The 18,074-nt window shown below is 45.5% G+C and overlaps 1 protein-coding gene across 2 annotated transcripts in view; it reads left to right on the forward strand.

The window, feature by feature from the left end:
* ST8SIA2 (ST8 alpha-N-acetyl-neuraminide alpha-2,8-sialyltransferase 2) overlaps positions 1–18,074 on the forward strand; it is a 58,315-nt gene that overhangs the window by 23,488 nt on the left and 16,753 nt on the right. The window contains exons 2-4 of one of the 2 annotated variants that reach the window (XM_060003637.1): positions 10,140–10,202; positions 12,261–12,389; positions 16,437–16,694. In XM_060003637.1, coding sequence (XP_059859620.1) covers positions 10,140–10,202; positions 12,261–12,389; positions 16,437–16,694 — 450 coding nt within the window. The remainder of the gene's footprint in view (positions 1–10,139; positions 10,203–12,260; positions 12,390–16,436; positions 16,695–18,074) is intronic. The other variant, XM_060003638.1, reaches the window with a different exon arrangement.

The raw sequence follows: 18,074 nt of genomic DNA on the forward strand, positions 1-18,074 counted from the left end.
ATTGAAGATGAGAAAAGCAAACATATATGTAAATGCTAGTGGGGATGAGCCAGCAACATGGCAGAGTCATAAGGCGCTGGTCTGAGCCAGCCTGCTGGGTTCAAATCCTGACATCCCTTCTTAGTAGTTGTGTGGCCCCGGGCAGGATTTTCCCCTTCTCTGTGCCTCTGTTTCCTCTCAGGTAGAAATGGATCATCATTTCTACATTCTCGGGCTACTGTCAGGCTTAAATGAAGTAATATAAAATTTGTAGGACAGAGTCTGGCATATACAAGGTCCAAGATAAAGACCAGAATTATTATGCAACTGAAATGAAGCTTTAACTATATGGGGAAGAGAGAAGAAGTAGTTGATGGAATAAGAATCGCCAAAGGCAGGAAGGGATGCAATTCCAAACACAGGTGGAGGTCCTGGGTTTGGATAAGAGGACAGCTGGCTTCTTGTAACAAAGGACAGGAGGAGGCAGACTCCTTCTACTTGTAAATATTCACTGACTTCTGATGATGTCCAGGCACTAGGGGTGCAGCCGTCAACAAGATAGACACAGTGCTTCCATCAGGGAACTTACACTCCTGTGGCAGAGGCAGACCGTACACAAGGTACATGATACGGTGATGAGAAGACAAAAGGGGATGGGAGTGGGAAGGGCCACCGTGGGGGGAGTAGGACAGCAGATGCTATGTTAAATGGGATGGTCAGGGAAGGCCACTCTGAGAAGGTCCGATAGGAGCCAAGATTTGAAAAAGGGGGAAAGGGAGGAGTGAGCCATGGGGTATCTGTTGGAAAAATGTTCCAGGGAGAGGGAACAGCCACTGCGAAAGCCCTATATCTGGAGCACTCCTGGCAGGTGTGGGTAGGTGGGCAGTGGAGGTGGGAGTGAGGCTGGGGTTTCCCTTCTTCCTCCCCGAGACACGCTTCCGGCGGGGGCTGAATCCTCTTCTCTACAGCGAAGGGATGGCTTCAGCTTTTTTGACTCATCTATTCATTCAGCAGTCCTCTTTGCAGCACATTGGATGTGCAGGAGATATGTGACCTCCACCCCTTCATGGTAATGCAGAGATGATCAGGACCCTGTCCTAGGCTTGGCCCCAGTCTAGGGGCTGGTGGCAAAGCCACGTGCTAGGTGAAGCTGCAGTGGTAGCTGAGTGTAGGGAGAACCTTGCTGCAGGTGTGACCAGGACACCGAGGCAGGTCAAGGGACGCTGGTTCACTGTAAAGAAGGGTCTTCAGAAGTGGGGCGGGAGGGACTCAGAAAAGGCTCCATAGCCATGAACTACTTACTGGAGAAGTCTTCTCTACTGACAGCTTTCACCAATTCCAGTTCAACCAACTGCAGAGATATGTATCGTCTCTGAGTTTTAACTGCGTTGGTTTCTGGGGTTTTGAGTGGTCTGGTTTTGGAACGCATCATTCTCTTAGAAGTCTTTGTATTATAAAGTCTGTCTCCTTTATAAAATGAGTGTAGATTGGAGGAGGACCAGTACCACATGAGTTGGTCATCCCAGTTCATGTATCGTTTCTGGCTGGTGCCTCGGTTTACTGCGAAAGTGTTTGGTCTGGATGATAAATGATATGGTCTCTCTCCTGGTTGTTGGTCATGATGAGAAAGAGAAAAGATCAGGAATAAGTGTTATGGGAAATGCTTGGCATCCAAGTGGCTTGTTTACTTTTCTGATGTGCAGATGACTAGTATAAGAGACTGGGGAAATTGGCTGGAATCAAAGCCCTCCGTTCTCACGAATATTTTCTGAGGTCGAGCAGAGGGAAGAGCCAAGAGTGAGCTGGTACCTTTTTGAACACTGATGGAAGCTGATTACCAAACAAAAGTTTGCTGAAATTGCAGCCAGCGGATACATCAAACCAAGCTAATATTTAACGTGAAGGAAGAGAGGATGGCAGAAGAAGGAGCTGAGCATTCAGTGAGGTGGGCATAAGAAGACAGAAGCCCATGAGCTTGCTGCTGTAACCCTCCTGTTAGCACCTACAACACCCACAGAAGCCAGAGGTCTCAACTGTCATGGAAACACCATTGTCAAGGCTGAAACCTACACTGGTCTCTTCGGAGCTCTATGCCCAGCAGCGTTTCAGCGTCTGTGAGGTCCAGGAGCTCCAGTGCCATGATGAGACTTGCTGAATAGGAAAAGGCGTCTCAGACTGTCGAGCACATCAGTGAAGGTGTTAGACCTGGCCTGAAGAGCTGGAAGCTGAGCGGGTGGACCCGGAGGAGGGTAACAAACTGCTGTCAGACACGGGTGGCACTGGGAATAAACCTAAATTTGGTGCGAACATCATACCAGAAGTGTCGTTTGCTGCCTGTAAAGCCGCAGCTGCTGAGAGGGGGCCCCCTGTACCGTCACACTGAGTCCTGGCTGGCAGTGCGGAAGTGACTGGCCAGTGCCAGCTTTCATTGTGATCCAGGGTAGTTTTCACGCTGCTAACGAGCCGACAGTACAGGAGTTTTTGATCCTCACTGTTGGAGCTGTGACTTCAGGAAAGCCGTGCTCAGGGCAGCAGAAGCCTGCCTCGACCAGAAGGATGTCATCAGAAATGGGGCAGAGATGCTTTGTGGAGGGGCATTTTGCTCCTAACATCCTAGAGAAGGAATTAGCAAAGGCTCACAGGTCAAAGCTTACCTCACAGGTCAAAGCCTACCCTACCTCACAGGGCAGCTACCTGTTACCGTGTGGCTCTCCAGCTGAGACGATTTTACAGTTTTAAAGGGTTGCAAAAAAGTCTAAATAAGTATAACATTAATACCAAGTGCTTTATGATATGTCATGCACTGTTTTAATCTCTGCACTCATTAGCTCACTTAATCTTTATAAAAACTCCGTGAAGTAGATACTATTACTCATTTTTTTAGATGAGGAAACAAATGGAAGCTTCTAGATAGGTTAGCAGTAGTCAAAGATCACACAGCTAATGATTAGTTCAGCTGGAATGCAGACACTGGGAGTCTTATCTCAGAGCTTGTGCTCTTAACTTGCTTCCCCATATGACAAGTTCTCGAACACTGTTAGGGTGTATAGAGTATAAGTCCAAAAGAGAGATTCAGGTGACACAATCCGGTGAGTTCACCAGAGGGAAGGTAACAGTGTTTCAGAGAAGCAAGGGAAGGCTCTATAGAGGAATGAGGCCACCTTTCTACCATGATGACAGGAACACTAACTTTGAACCTCAGTTAACTAAAGTCTCATCCCCCAAAAAGAATTACATTCTTCTTATTAACAGACCTGTTACCCAAAATAATGTACTCAATCATTATTATTATATTTTTAATTTCATCAATAAGAACTTTGTTGAAATTTGTTTTCTCTTTTGTTGTTTAAGTATCTTCATCTGCATAAGATCTTCAATTTTTCCTCTTGGCCCACAAAGCCTAAAATATTTGCTGTCTGGCCCTTTAAGGAAAAGTTTGCCAACTTATATCCTAAAGAATTCAGGGCCTTGGAGTTGCTGTGGAATGTGATGGGAAAGCCTGGTGAATGGCACAGATGCAGCAGCATCTAACCCTTAGAGTTTGGAAAGTATGACCTTGAACTTTGGGTCTCCTGATGACCCCAGCCATTACATCAATCTGATGAGTTGGTGAATGAGTACAAGTCCTTCATCAAGGACTACCTAGTGGCATCCACTGAACATGCCTTAGGCCAGTGTGACTGTAAAGCTTGGAAGTTTTCCACTAGTGGAGGTGGTGCCCAGGTGGTAGGGGATGGTTGCACAGTGACCAACCTGAAAAGTATTCCCAAGCCTATGGGCAAGGACCCTGTGCAACTGCCTTCTGCTCAGAATGAATGAAAAAGACCCTGTGACAGAGTCTTTTCAGGAGTTCAAACTGGCCCAGTCCAAAGGATGGGGCACCATATTTCTCACTGTGCCAGGGAAACTGAAGATACTGTCATTGCCAGCCTTGTGACTGGATCTGCACTGGACCAACCAAGGCAGGTGCCCCCTTGCCCATCTGAGCACTTGGCCAAGTACGACCAGCTCGTCAAGTGGAGGAGGAAATGGACATCAAAGCTCAATTTGCCAGCAAAAATTTCAGGAAGTTCCTAGCCAAGTATGCTCTGGGCAGGAGAGCCCCTGAGCTCTTGAGCCCCAAGCGCTTGTCAGCTGGTGGGACTTCTGCTCCTGTCCTAATCACAGGTGCTCAATGATCCAGACACAAACACTTTGGAAGGGACTTTCCTTCCCCCGTCTCTGTGATATTCTAGCTCCTGAGAATGGCCACATCCAAAGCTAGGCTTCCGACATGCTACTCCATGGATGAACCCTGAAATACTTTATTAAGTCAAAGAAGCCAGGCATAAAAGGACAAATATTGTATGATCCCACTTACAAAAAATATCTAGAGTAGGCACATTCACAGAGATAGAAGAATAGGATAGAATAGAGTACTAGGGGGTTGGGGGAGCAGGGATTGGGGAATTATTGTTTAATGGGTATAGAGTTTCTGTTGGGGGTGATGAAAAAATTCTAGAGATAAAGGCTGGTGATGGCTCCACAATATTGTGAATATATTGGATGCCACTGAATCGTACACTTAAAAAGGGATAACATGGAAATTTTATGTTACGTATATTTCACCACAAAAAAGAAAAAGTCTTTAAAAAAACACCCTTGAACCCTGTTGGAATCCCTTGCTCTGCTCATGTGAATGACTGCAAATCATGCTTTTCCTTCTTTTCTCCCTACCATGTGTTTGTGGGGCCACATCCTTATAATGTGTGCTTGGAGGATCAACAGGCAGGACCCCCAGTGGTTTATATGCACAAGTTGAAAGCACACGTTCAGTATCTTCCCAAAACTGTAACGGAAGAATCATCTGCAAATTCATGAATTGTGTTTTAGTTTAATCTTTTATTCTCAGGACTAATCAACTGTTTAAGTTGGGTCCGCACACTTAATTAAAGCGTTCAGCTCTTGAAAGTTCATTTACTGAGCCTGACTCTTCAGTGAGGAACCAAGGATGTGGGAGATTCTAACACAGCTATGAGACCCCAGCACACTGAAACATGACCTTACCTATAAAACAACTGGGCTTGGATGAAGAGGCTAAACAGAAATGCAGTTTTCAGGTTTGCTAATTGCTTTTCACTGAAAACAAATCCAACTATGCATGTTATTATTTTTTTAAGATGTTTTTGATGTGGACCACTTTTAAAGTCTTTATTGAATTTGTTACAATATTGCTTCTGTTAGCTCCCTGACCAGGGATTGGACTCGCACCCGCTGCGTTGGAAGGCAAAGTCTTAACCACTGGACCGCCAGGGAAGTCCCTGTTATTATTTTTTTAAACAGGCTATTTTTATTTTTTGTCTTAGTTTACTGCTCGGAAAGAGTATTATGTTCATGGTGGAAAGGAGACTGACATCTTAAAATGTAGAGCTTTGGAGTAATCAGACTCCATCCTCACTATGGCTGAGAATAACGGGCAGGGTCAAGTGGACAGGGATTATTACTAATATTATACCTTGTTTTATAGAGTTCTTTATAGTGTGAAAAGAGCTTTCCCACATATTTACTCATTTGGATGACCTAAGCATCTTTGTTTCTATGATTTCAGAAGTTGATGAATTATCTTTAGCAAATTTTTCTCACCTGATCATCTTCCTCTGTCACTCAACCAAGCAGGTATCAGCATTCCCCAGTCACAAGGGATGTAAGCTTATTTTAATAACAATGGAGGCAAAACCCAATTAGAAAAAAAAATCCCTTGCCAATTCATGTGATTCATTTTGAGCCAAATTATCTGCAACCTGAGTTTCTTTGAATGACCGTCTGCCCCATTCTCTGGGTATCTGAGAGGTGAAACTGTGTCTTGTACAGGTATAAGTAATATGTGTGAACACAGCATGCAAACTGCAGGGAAGACTTTGGAAGAAAAGTCCCATTTAGCACTGAAGTTAGATTTGATTCACTGAGCCCCAGCTGGACAAAGTACTATGCAAGGCTGGGAAGGTGAACAAAACAGGGTCCCCCTGTTTTAATATAGGTTTTATTATTATTTAGGTATGGTCAGGCCAACAGATCAGGAGATGACCACCATTGAAAATGTAGTGTTTATACTCCCACATTCCAAGAGGGGTGGCACACCACATCATGCAGGGCCACATGAAGTAGCACCAGATCACTTAGGAGGGAGGGGAGGGGGAACTGTGGACAAAAGCCTTTATTGTGGTTTCCATAGGAAGGAAGGGTGAAACAGGGTAAGCAGGCTTAAGATTGGCTAGTTTGGATAACTTCAGCAGACTCTGGGGCATAGGAGCTGTCCTACCTGTCTGGGACAACTGTAACCCCTCGTTATATTAAACCAGATAGATGCATAGATGTCTGGTACCTAGCTCCAGGTGATTATGGCAGGTGGACAGTGGCCCAGAGAATAAGATCCCACTAAGGGAGGTGGCAGGGGTATGGGCTCTAGATTAGTTGATTTGTATTTGAAAGGTGCACTCCCAGGCCAGTTGTTTACTATCTCTAGGAATTTGCTAACCCTGAGAGGAGCTGTCCCTCCACAGTCAGCAAGGTCCCAGATGTCAAAGCATCAGATAAAGAAAGTAAAAGACATGGTTAATGCGCACAATCCAGGGGCTTCCCTTCTAGTGTGGCGAGCAGCTGAGGAAGACGAAACCAGAAACCAATCTCTAGACCTTGGTTTCTTCAACTATAAGAGGACGAGTTTAGACTATGTCAATGACAAAATTTCTTTCAAGTCTCCCATCTGTGATTCCATGAAATAATTAAATATGAAAAGGTGACAAATGCTGTAATAGAATGCTTTAGGAAGAGAAGGAAAAGGTGGCTGAGAATTGAAAACTAAGATGGTTTTGAGGGGAAGCACAGGTGTTGGGCTTGGGGTTTAGCATAGGAAGGTGATGGGATGGGTTGGCTGATGGAGGGGATCATCTTCTCAGAGGCATTAGGTAGAAAACAAACATCAAAGCAGAGGTTCTCAAATGGAGGCCATTTTGCCTCCCTGCCCCAGGGGACATTTGACAATGTCTGGAGGCACTTTTAGTTGTCACAGTTTGGGGGTGTGAGGAGGGCTGCTCCTGGCATAAAGTGGGTAGAGGCCAGGGATGCAGCTAGAACACCCTACAATGCACAGGTAGCTGCCCAACCCCCAACACCCACATTGAAATATCAATAGTGCCGAGGTGGGGAAACCCAGAGTTAGAGGAAGGACTGGTATGAAAAAGTGCATGGTTTGTGGTGCCCACGTCAGCAGGACTGGATGCTCCCCAGGACCTGGCCTGGAGGCAGGAGAAGAGAAAGCAGGAGGAAGTTGTTGCTCAGCATTGAGTCCTCTCCAAACCCCTGGTTGCGTTAAACCAGATAGATGCACAGATGCAGTGCTCACCTCACCTGGAGTCCTCTCAGATTTCAAGAAAGGTGCTGAGCAGAGTTTGTTGAGGTTTGCTGTTTGTATAAGCAGAATTTTAAATTTTTATGAAGGTTTTTTTAAAATTATATTTTCTCTTAGGATTTCTTCTTCCACTTCTGAATTTTAAAAGTCCTTCACATATATTCCTCACACCTCATCAAGATTTGATAAATATCCTCTTCCATTTTCTTACCAACTTTGTATGGGTTGCCTTCTTTAAATATTTAACTGTTTAATTCAGTCTTCCCCAGAGGTGCTATAAGTATGCTTGGTAATAAGTAAGATGATTTTAGGAATTCCACTGGTAAATATTTTTGTGGTAATGGTTTTGTGTTATTTTCAAATGAGTATATAATCATGATATCAAACCCATATTTTCACGGATGGTGTTGTGTAGGTTAAGAAGTTTTTAAAAGATGAGTCCATTTAAAAACTTAATAGATAGTAGTATGGGTGATAAACAAAATATGGCAAACTGCTGATAGGAATATGAGAATTACTAAAGTCTGAGAAACACTAGTTAAATCCACTTGAAATTTATAAGTCAGGGAACACTTACATGATTTCCCTCCAACTCACCTCCAGATTATTAATCAACTACTTCAAACCATTTATTGAATTTCTCGTTGATAATGATTTTTAAAAATCATACATCAATTCTCATGTGCAGCATTTCTAGACAATCTTTTTTGTTCCAATAACCTTTCATTAGTATTGAGCTAAGACCACACTTTTAATTACTTACTTGACTTAATATCTGGCCCAGCAAGTCTTCCCTCCCCCAAGGAGTGCTGATTTTGAGGACTGGGGTCAGGGTCAGGACATGTGAAAGGTCAGTGTCATGTGGACAGCAGCGGGCCCAGGAAAGCCCTTGGGCACTGACCTAAGTAGATTATGGCTACAGGCCAGAGATGGCCAGGTATTCCCAGACCCTTGGATTAGATGTGTGAGAAAGCCGCCATCCCAAGGGTAAATGAAGAGAGACAAAAAAGAGATATTACGCATTGATTTAAATGTGAAGAACCAATGATACTCTGTGTAATTAAGAATTAGACTGTGTGTAATGAAATTTGAGACCTGAAGGGAGACCTGAGATGAGGCACTGGGTGAGTCATAGCACACGTCCTGTTGCCTGGTCATCCAGCTAAGAGGCAGAATATTTCCTGTTGCCAAATAACGTTGAAAGGACATTTCAGTCTATCAGGAAAAGACACACGCGTGCGCACACACACACAATGTTATATCTACAAGTATGTGAATCCTAAAGAAAGCAGATAGAAAAATCCAGATTTAAAACCAGTGAGGAGTTAGGCATTAACTTCCCCCAAAGAGTTCTTATTAAATCACAGGATTCTTTAAATATACAGCTTTTGCAGTGATTTTAATTATTTCTTTGGAGTGTGCCAACACCTTGACTGAAAGGCTAGATGGAACTTTTAAAAAATGATAGATGTTAAAAAATGATAGATGATCTTATTTGCAAAGCAGAAATAGAGATACAGACGTAGAGAACAAACGTATGGACACCAGTGGGGCAAAGCGGGGTGGGATGAATTGGGAGATTGGGCTTGACATATATACACTGTTGATACTATGTATAAAATAGATAACTAATGAGAACCTACTGTATAGCACGGGGAGCTCTACTCAGTGCTCTGTGGTGACCTAAATGAGAAGGAAATCCAAAAAAGAGGGGACATATGTATACATATATCTGATTCACTTTGCTGTACAGTAGAAACTAACACAACATTGTAAAGCAACTATACTCCAATAAAAGTTAATTCAAAAATTAAAATAAAATCGCAAAAAAATTATAGCTCTCCAAAAAAAAAATGAGAAAAGTGTGAAGAAATATCTCCTCAAACCACATATCCTGTAAATCAATGGTGAAAAAACTATTTAACTTAATAAAAATAATTAGTCTCACGTACAACTTTTAAAAAAACACACACAGAGCACAAAGTGGGCTGGGTACCAGGGGCAGATGGATTCATCTCTCCCCTTGGCCCAGTGTGATTAGCGAAGCAGGGTGAAACTTCATGGCCCCCATCCAGAATGGAATCTGACAGAACTGAAGAGCTGGTGGGGCTGGAAAGGGCCTTAGAATGCTTTTACTCCAAAAACCTTTTCCTCCAGAGGAAGACGCAAAGGACCCCATTACTCACCCATCTCCTGCTCCCTGGTAAAGTGACACCATTAAATATTATTTTTCCTGCCCCCAAAAAGCAAATCATTCTCACATTTGGTTGGAGGCACTGGTTGAGTCAGTCTTGCTGCCTCTGTTGGACTTCTGATGTCTCAAGTTTGGAGATCATGTGATGGACAACGTCTTACCACAGGTGAGTGACGGCCAGCGAAGACCAGGGGCAAAGGATGAGTCCGGCTAAAGGAAATACTGAGTCATGCTGCAGCAGGTGCTTAGTCAGGCTCAAGCGTGCTAGCCTATGGGCTTAACCAGAGGAGACAAAGGAGTTTGTCTCAAAGCTCAAATGAAATCCTCAAGTGGAAACCTTGGTGAGAATTGAAACGATGTCCAAGTGAGAGGCCGGGGAGGATCTAGGAGGCCTACTTCCTTGAAAATGCCTGGGTTTGTGGCTGGGCCAGGAGGTTGCCCATTTCTGGAGAGGCCTAGGTGAGATTTCATTGTCCCTCTGTAGTCCTCCAAGGCGGGCTGTGAGATCTCCTGGCAACTGAAGAGGGCTTTGCAAAGAAGAGCTGGGTTTATAAATAATGTATTTCCTTTGTCTTGCAGGAATTCTGGAGGCAGAGGTACAATCAGATCAGCTGTGAACAGCTTACATAGCAAATCTAATAGGTTTGTAAATTAGATTTTGTGTTCATTTGTTTTTGCTGTAAGGCAGCTATTAATCTGCTTCTCCTCTTTGCTGGATGGTGCCCTTCTTACTTAGCAAATAGCAAAGAGATCTGTTTCGCTTCACTTTGGCTTTGCATTTCCCTAATCACTTTTGGGGGGGGGCGGGGGGAGTTGTCGATAGGAGAGCCCGTGAAATGGCCCAAGGTCTAGAGGCTGCAGAGATAGAAAATTCAGATGAGTAAGAGTCTCTTTCTGCAAAAGAGCCCACTCACTTGGAGGCACTTGAGCCACCAATGAGCTTATTCATAACTTGAATTTTTGCCGAATAAAAGAGACTCTGAAAGGAATCAGGACTTTCACCCAATTTCATTGTGGTAGATGGCTTGTCCAGGAGGTAAAGATAGAAAATAGAGCATTCAGGAACTTTGCTGAGACCTCTTAAAAATATTTAGGAAGTCAATTGAGAAATGTTAACCTTGATTACTGAAGGCACACCCTAAATTCTAAGAGTGTTTCCTCGGATGACGGTCTTTGGCCAGAAGACAGCTTGATACAGGAGTGTGAGCAAACGCCTTGCAAGCCAACAAACTCAGGCTTGCCACTGGCTATGGTTGGACCCTACCCAGTCCCCATCCAGAAGATATCTTCCTCTTCTATACCTTCTTTCTATAAATGGGGAAACAGGCTCAGAGAGATAAAGTGATTTGCCCATAGTCACACAGCTTATGAAATCTTTTCACTACACCCTCTGCTTCTGTTCGTGAAAACAGCAAAAATTGCAAAGGGTCAGGTCTTGTTTCCTTTCATAGCTTCCCTTTAAGCCTGCAGGCTGGGGGAATGCATCCACCTTACTCAAAACCCTTGAATTTTCTGTTCTCTGCAAAAGTTACATATTTTTGAATCCCACACAAGTAATATCGGCCAGAGGAATCAGGAATATTGGGAATGGAGGTATGTGGGGAGAAAGTGCACCCCCAAATAAATTCCTTTCTACCTACAAAAAGCAAAATAGAGCGTTGGGTTTAGACCTGTTAAAAGGATTTCATCTTTTCTAACTTGGCTGTTCCAAGATAAATGCAGAGGACATCGTTGTTTGCTTTGAATTCTTTAAAGCTCCAGAATTTGGCATCAGAAATCCACTTATCATTCTAACTGAGAGAATCTGCTGTCAGCACAGACAAAAGGAACTTGCGATGTGACCCACAGGCATCTGTGTGCATCCGGCAGAGGCAGGCTGGCTCCTACATTGCCTTTTGAGATGTAATCGTAACCTAGTTTCATAGAAACCTACTAGCATAGATTTCAAACATCTGAATTCAAGCGGGTCCTGTAATGCCTGAGTCAGGTGGAAAGATGGTATGCACCCAGAATTATGATTGGCCCCGGGCATTCAGAGCCAGCCAGAAACTTCATCCATCCAGGCACCCCCCCCCCAAGGTCAAATTCAAATTCAAATTCAACAAACATTTATTTAGCAGCTGCTATGTTAGACCATTGGGGAATATAGAAATGAGTGAGGGAACTCCCCTGTTTACAATCTAGTGGGAGAGAGAAACAGAGCTAGGATAACTCTGGAACTACACAGACGTTTGAAGTGGCATCTTACAAACGAGGGATAATGAGATAAAGCTACATCCCATTGCCCCAATGTGAGTTTTTGTTTCCTCTTTATTAAGTTTGTAAACCATCTTATGATACTTGGTTCTTAATTCAACTGCTCTTCGGAGTTTCACAAAAGCGGCTTGAAGAAGTATTACTATTAGGACAGTGACGGCTAGGTTTCACTGGGAGGAAACATTGGGGGTTGGGGGTGGGGAGAAAGAGAGTTCATCACCCCCTTCCTGTCTCCCAGAATATATGTAGGTAATACCTGAGGGAGAGAGTTGGTGCATTCTAGAAGATAAATAGACTTCCTTCCCTTCTCAGGTAATAACTGCAATTCTGCTCCTCCGAAGAAGTTTACATTCAAGCTTGTGCAAAAACAAAACTGTTAGACTTGTCATTGGCTTGCTAACAGATCATGTCTCCCCTCTTCCTCTTTCTTTTTCCCCCTTCCAGAGCTGAAGTTGTAATAAATGGCTCCTCGTCCCCGGCGGTTGTTGACAGAAGTAATGAAGGCTTTAAGCGCAACATCCAACCAGCCTCGGCCAAGTGGAGACACAACCAAACGCTCTCTCTGAGGATCAGGTAGTGGTAATTACCTCTAGGACAAGAGACAGACTTGGCCTTCTTTGGCACAAGCTGGCAAATTGCCGCTCTCCATCATCTAAAGAAGTCGGGATAGAAATAAAATGTTTACCTCCCGCTGAGGCAGGTTTCATCTCTCACTGATCAATTGGAAATAAAAACCCCAGGCAAGCCCGGCAGCCCAGCACATGTGTGCGGCGACTCAGGCCGGGGAAGTGACAGGAGCAACTGGCTGAGGTCCTGGGTTTGGAGGGAGTGAGGCTCTTGGGTCAGCAGCAGTGAGAGCCAGGGGCGGGGGGGATCACAGATGGCTTCTCCCAGCGGACCCCAAAGCAGCAGTCCTTGCCTGGCATCCATCCCCTTTCAGCGGCGATGGTCTTTGGAGAGCTGTCTCCTCCCACAGCCCGTGTGGCTTGAGTAGGCAGCCACTCCCTGATGACATGAAGAAAAGTTACAACTGGGCATCAGGTGACCCAGGAGCCGATGGGACACCTAACCACAAAGGGAGAGGTCTGTTTTAGCCAGAGAACAGCCCTTGTCCTGATCTTTGCAGAGTGATGTTTCCAGAGCAGTGCAGACATTGCTGGGTGGCGGGAATGGGGAACTGTAAGGAAGGGATTCCAATGTCAGCACTTTGGCCTCTTGACTTTGACAGAGCTGTGATAGACGCAGCAAAGAGTGGTCAGTATAACCCAACCATTCACTTGCAGACATTGTGCTGGGAGCCGGGGGCGTTGACATGAATCAGACATGCTGGCAGGAGGCACAAATGTAACAAAGATAGAGCAGGGCAGTGTGATGTACACATGAGGTGGTGTTGCCTCATATAAATAGGTGGAGATAGATCATACTGAGGAGAGTACTCCGTTTTGTAAGGGGGCTAAGAGGGCTGGCCAGGAAAGGCTTGCCAGGAGCAATGGGTTTTGAAGGATAATTAGGAGTTTGCCAGGCATGCCAAGCTGCTGCCTGAAGTCTGGTGTTTGTGCTGTGTTGCTGGAGCACCCATCAGGAGGAGGGAATGGAGGTGAGGAGGTCGGTGCAGTAACCAGGACCAGACGGGAAAGCCTTGACTATCACAGCCCCACCTTCCCAGCCCATCATCATGGAGAGGAAGCTGAGAACAGGGGGCTGGGGCACGGCGGTCAGCCTTGACCATAGCCACCATACAGAGCAGGGAGCTTCCCCCTTCAGGTGGGCTCACTGTCAAAATGCCCCTAGCCCCAGGTTCTTGAGGCTTGGATTTGGGGCCTGAGAAAGTGTGGGGAGTAGAGAGGTGTGAGATTGGAGCCCTAGCAGCTGAGAAAGCATCTGAAGGAGCTGACTCCTGTCACCACCGTTCTGCCTCCCCTCATTCAAGGCCTCTTCTGAGGGCCCCTGGCTGGGCCCTCGGCCTTCACCTTACACCCCAACAGCTGCCACCTGCGTTACTCACCCCCGGTCAGCAGCCCTGTGAGGCAGTCCGAGGAAACGGACTGCTGTAACAAATTTCCACCAACTCAGTAGCTTCTCACAAGAGAAATGGATTCCCCTAGAGTTCTGGGGCTCAGAATTCCGAGCGCTCCCTCTGAAGGCTCCAGGGGAGAATCTGTCCTTGCCCCGTCCAGCTTCTGGGGCTCCAGGCATTCCCTGCCGCGTAGCCATGTCACTCCAGTCTCCGCCTTGTCTTCACGTGGCCTTTTGCTCTGTGTCTGTGTGTCTCCTCTCCTATCTCTGCTAAGGACACTTGTCATTGGATGTAGGGCCCATCAGGGTAAGCAGGATGATCTCGAGAGCCCTAATTTAAATACATGTGCAAAGATGCTGTTTCCAAATAAAGCACCTCACAGGTTCCAGGGTTAGGAGGTGAACATATATTTGGGAGGCCACTATTCACCCCACTACACCACCTGTGAGTGAAATCCTCCTGCCAGCACAAGCCCGCCTCAATCTCCACTCACTCTTTCTCCCACCACTGGGTAGAGAAAAGGATATTTCCCCCTTTCGGAGAAGACCAGACGGTGGCCGCCATGGGGATCCTGCAAACACACAGCTACCTCGGCAGGAACAATGTGCCTTCACCCAGGGGGGAAAAGGATTTCCTTCATCTTCCTTCAATTAGTCACCAAAATTATTCATAATAAAGATTCTGTGAGTGATTTGGAATGATGTTTAATAATCAGTAGTAATTTCTCACAATTAGTTGGAAATTAATTCATCCACAGAGGAGTTTATCTATGGGCTTTCTGGGGGCTCTCTTTGCTTTTAAATACTCTGGGGGTAAGTAATTGCAAAGGTTTCAACAATGTCCAGACCATATTAGTTTGTAAAGTTGTGTAATCCCGGGTAAAGCACTATAAATAAAAACGATGTTTTCTGTTGTATCTCTGTTTTCCATCAAGAGATACAAATTATGCATCAAGAGTGGTTTCCCCTGCATGAAAGCACGAGATCCAGACTATTGATAAGGCAAGACCAGTGGAACAGGAGCGCTGTGCCCTGTCGAGCATTCTAGGTGCCCCTTGGTGACGCCAGAGGCTCCCAAACCTGGACCCACCTTAGAGTCCCCTGCAGAGCCTTTGAAAGCGTGCTGAGACCCGGGCCACACTCAGAATCAGGATTTCTCAGGCGTCAGCCTGGAGCCTCTGAATTCTTTATACTTCCCCAAATAATTGAATGTGCATCCTGCTGGGATAAACCACAGGTTGTGACCATCTCAGATCACACAGGCTCTCAGGGATCAGTGTTAGCATCTGTGCCATGGGGCACCCACCTTGCAAAACCTCACATTCGCAAAGCGTGTGAAAGTCCTGTTCCTCTGGGGCTTGGTGGAAGAGAACAGCATCATTGTGTCTGTTCTAGATGGGGGCTCGCTAGCTGCAGGAAATGAAATTAATTCCAGGTGATCTGGGCACCAGATTTCCTTCTCTGGATGACTTGAATCATTTCTAAAAATCTTTGGGGCAGTTTACACAGTTTTTAAAGGGAAACCTCCAGTTAGGATCCTCACCTTCCTGGGGGCAGGAATAAAACTCCCCTGGTGATTCTGAGAGGATTCCTATCCCTTTTCTGACCACATCCCATCCCATCTATGTGCTTTGCTAGATGTTTCTGGAGCTTTCCCCCTAAAAGTCACGCTGAAGCCTAGAGAGCTGTCTTTTGATCACCTTTGTTCTGAAACAGCACAAAGCAACGCTGCTCTGTGTTCTATTTGGAGTATTTACAAACTCCAAACAAACCAGCAGTGAGGAGGGCCAGGGAGCACACAGCACAGAAAGGACCAGTGCACGGACGGCAGGACACGTTCGCAGTCCCGCAAACGGGGAGTGGTTGACACACCTCACAGTGTCCACACACCCACTCGCCCCCTGGAAGGCCCCTGTGCACAGAGAAGGCTTCCAGGGAAGAAAATTGGCCACTGAGGAATGAGGGACCCCTGTCATTCCGGTTTCCAGGTCCTAATTCAGGACTGCCTGTCAGATGGTGGCCCTGAATCCCACTCAGAGAGGGGAGTATGAGATAGGATGACCATGTTCTGGGTTTGCCCAAGACTCAGGTACAGTTTGTCCCTGGGGTACAAGGCTTTCAGTCTAAAACCATGCTTTCCTAGGCAAACCAGGATGGCAGGTCACCCTTCCTTCCAGGGCCCTTCATGATGAGCTCACATTTAGTCCTGATGAAGTCATTTCCCAGGGCAGGTATCCTATCTCCTAGAAGGAGGACCAGATCGGCCTCTGGGCCGTGTTGCCAGTCTCTGCCCAGAACCAGAGATTGGAGATTCTCCAGTCAAACACATAGACGGGATGAGATGTGGTCAGAAAAAGGATAGAAATCCTCTCAGAATTACCAGGGAAGTTTTATTCCTGCCCCTAGGAAGGTGAGGATCCTAACTGGAGATTTTACTTTAAAAACTGTGTAACCAGAGATTCTCGGAGGGCATCTGACCTCTAGCTGCCCCTGTGTGCTGGGCTGCGTCAGCCCTGCAGGGTGACCAAGGAGAGGAAAAGCCGGGTTGGCAAAGGGCAGGTAGCAACAGGAGACTTTTTCCTCATGTGTGTTTGGTTTTCGTAGGAAGCAAATCTTAAAGTTCTTGGATGCTGAAAAGGACATTTCTGTCCTCAAGGGGACCCTGAAGCCCGGAGATATTATTCATTACATCTTCGACCGAGACAGCACAATGAACGTGTCCCAGAACCTCTATGAGCTCCTCCCCAGAACCTCTCCACTGAAGAACAAGCACTTCGGGACTTGTGCCATCGTGGGCAACTCCGGGGTCTTGCTGAACAGCGGCTGCGGGCAGGAGATTGACACCCACAGCTTTGTCATCAGGTAACCGCAGTAGGTTCCCTGGACACAAAGTGACAGGCATATTTAAGTTGAGCTTTGCCAGTTGTCCCAAAAGGTTGAAACAAGATTAGTTGGGTGAGTCCCCTTTCTCAACCTTGACTGTCCATTAGAATTGCTCGGTAGCCTTGGAAAGTTCCAATGTCCAGACTGCTCGCCAGACCAATTAAGTCCGTCTGAGGGGTGGGGGCATGTAGCCCAGGGAGCCTGAGGGCTTCTGGTGTACAGCCAAGATTTTTTTTTTTAAACATCTTTATTGGAGTATAATTGCTTTACAATGGTGTGTTAGTTTCTGCTTTAAAACAAAGTGAATCAGTTGTACATATACATATATCCCCATATCTCCTCCCTCTTGCACCTCCCTCCCACCCTCACTGTCCCACCCCTCTAGGTGGTCACAAAGCACCTAGCTGATTTCCCTGTGCTATGTGGCTGCTTCCCACTAGCTATCTATTTTACATTTGGTAGTGTATACATATATGTCCATGCCACTCTCTCACTTCGTCCCAGCTTACCCTTCCCCCTCCTCATGTCCTCAAGTCCATTCTCTATGGCTGCGTCTTTATTCCTGTCCTGCCCCTAGATTCTTCAGAACCATTTTTTATTTTTTACATTCCATATATATGTCTTAGCATACGGTATTTGTTTTTCTCTTTCTGACATACTTCACTCTGTATGACAGTCTCTAAGTCCATCCACCTCACTACAAATAGCTCCATTTCCTTTCTTTTTATGGCGGAGTAATATTCCATTGTATATATGTGCCACATCTTCTTTATCCATTCCTCTGTCGATGGACACTTGGGCTGCTTCCATGTCCTGGCTATTGTAAATAGTGCTGCAATGAACATTGTGGTACATGTCTCTTTTTGAATTATGGTTTTCTCAGGGTATATGCCCAGTAGTGGGATTGCTGGGCCGTATGGTAGTTCTATTTTTAGCTTTTTAAGGAACCTTCATACTGTTCTCCATAGTGACTGTATCAGTTTACATTCCCACCAACAATGCAAGAGGGTTCCCTTTTCTCCACACCCTCTCCAGCATTTATTGTTTGTAGATTTTTTGATGATGGCCATTCTGACCGGTGTGAGGTGATACCTCATTGTAGTTTTGATTTGCATTTCTCTAATGATTAGTAATGTTGAGCATCCTCTCATGTGTTTGTTGGCAGTCTGTATATCTTCTTTGGAGAAATGTCTATTTAGTTCTTCTGCCCATTTTTGGATTGGATTGTTTCTTTCTTTCAGTATTGAGCTTCATGAGCTGCTTGTATATTTTGGAGATATATCCTTTGTCAGTTGCTTCGTTTGCAAATATTTTCTCCCATTCTGAGGGTTGTCTTTTCATCTTGTTTATGGTTTCCTT

This window comes from Delphinus delphis, chromosome 2 (assembly GCF_949987515.2).
Source record: "Delphinus delphis chromosome 2, mDelDel1.2, whole genome shotgun sequence".
Taxonomy (NCBI): domain Eukaryota; kingdom Metazoa; phylum Chordata; class Mammalia; order Artiodactyla; family Delphinidae; genus Delphinus; species Delphinus delphis.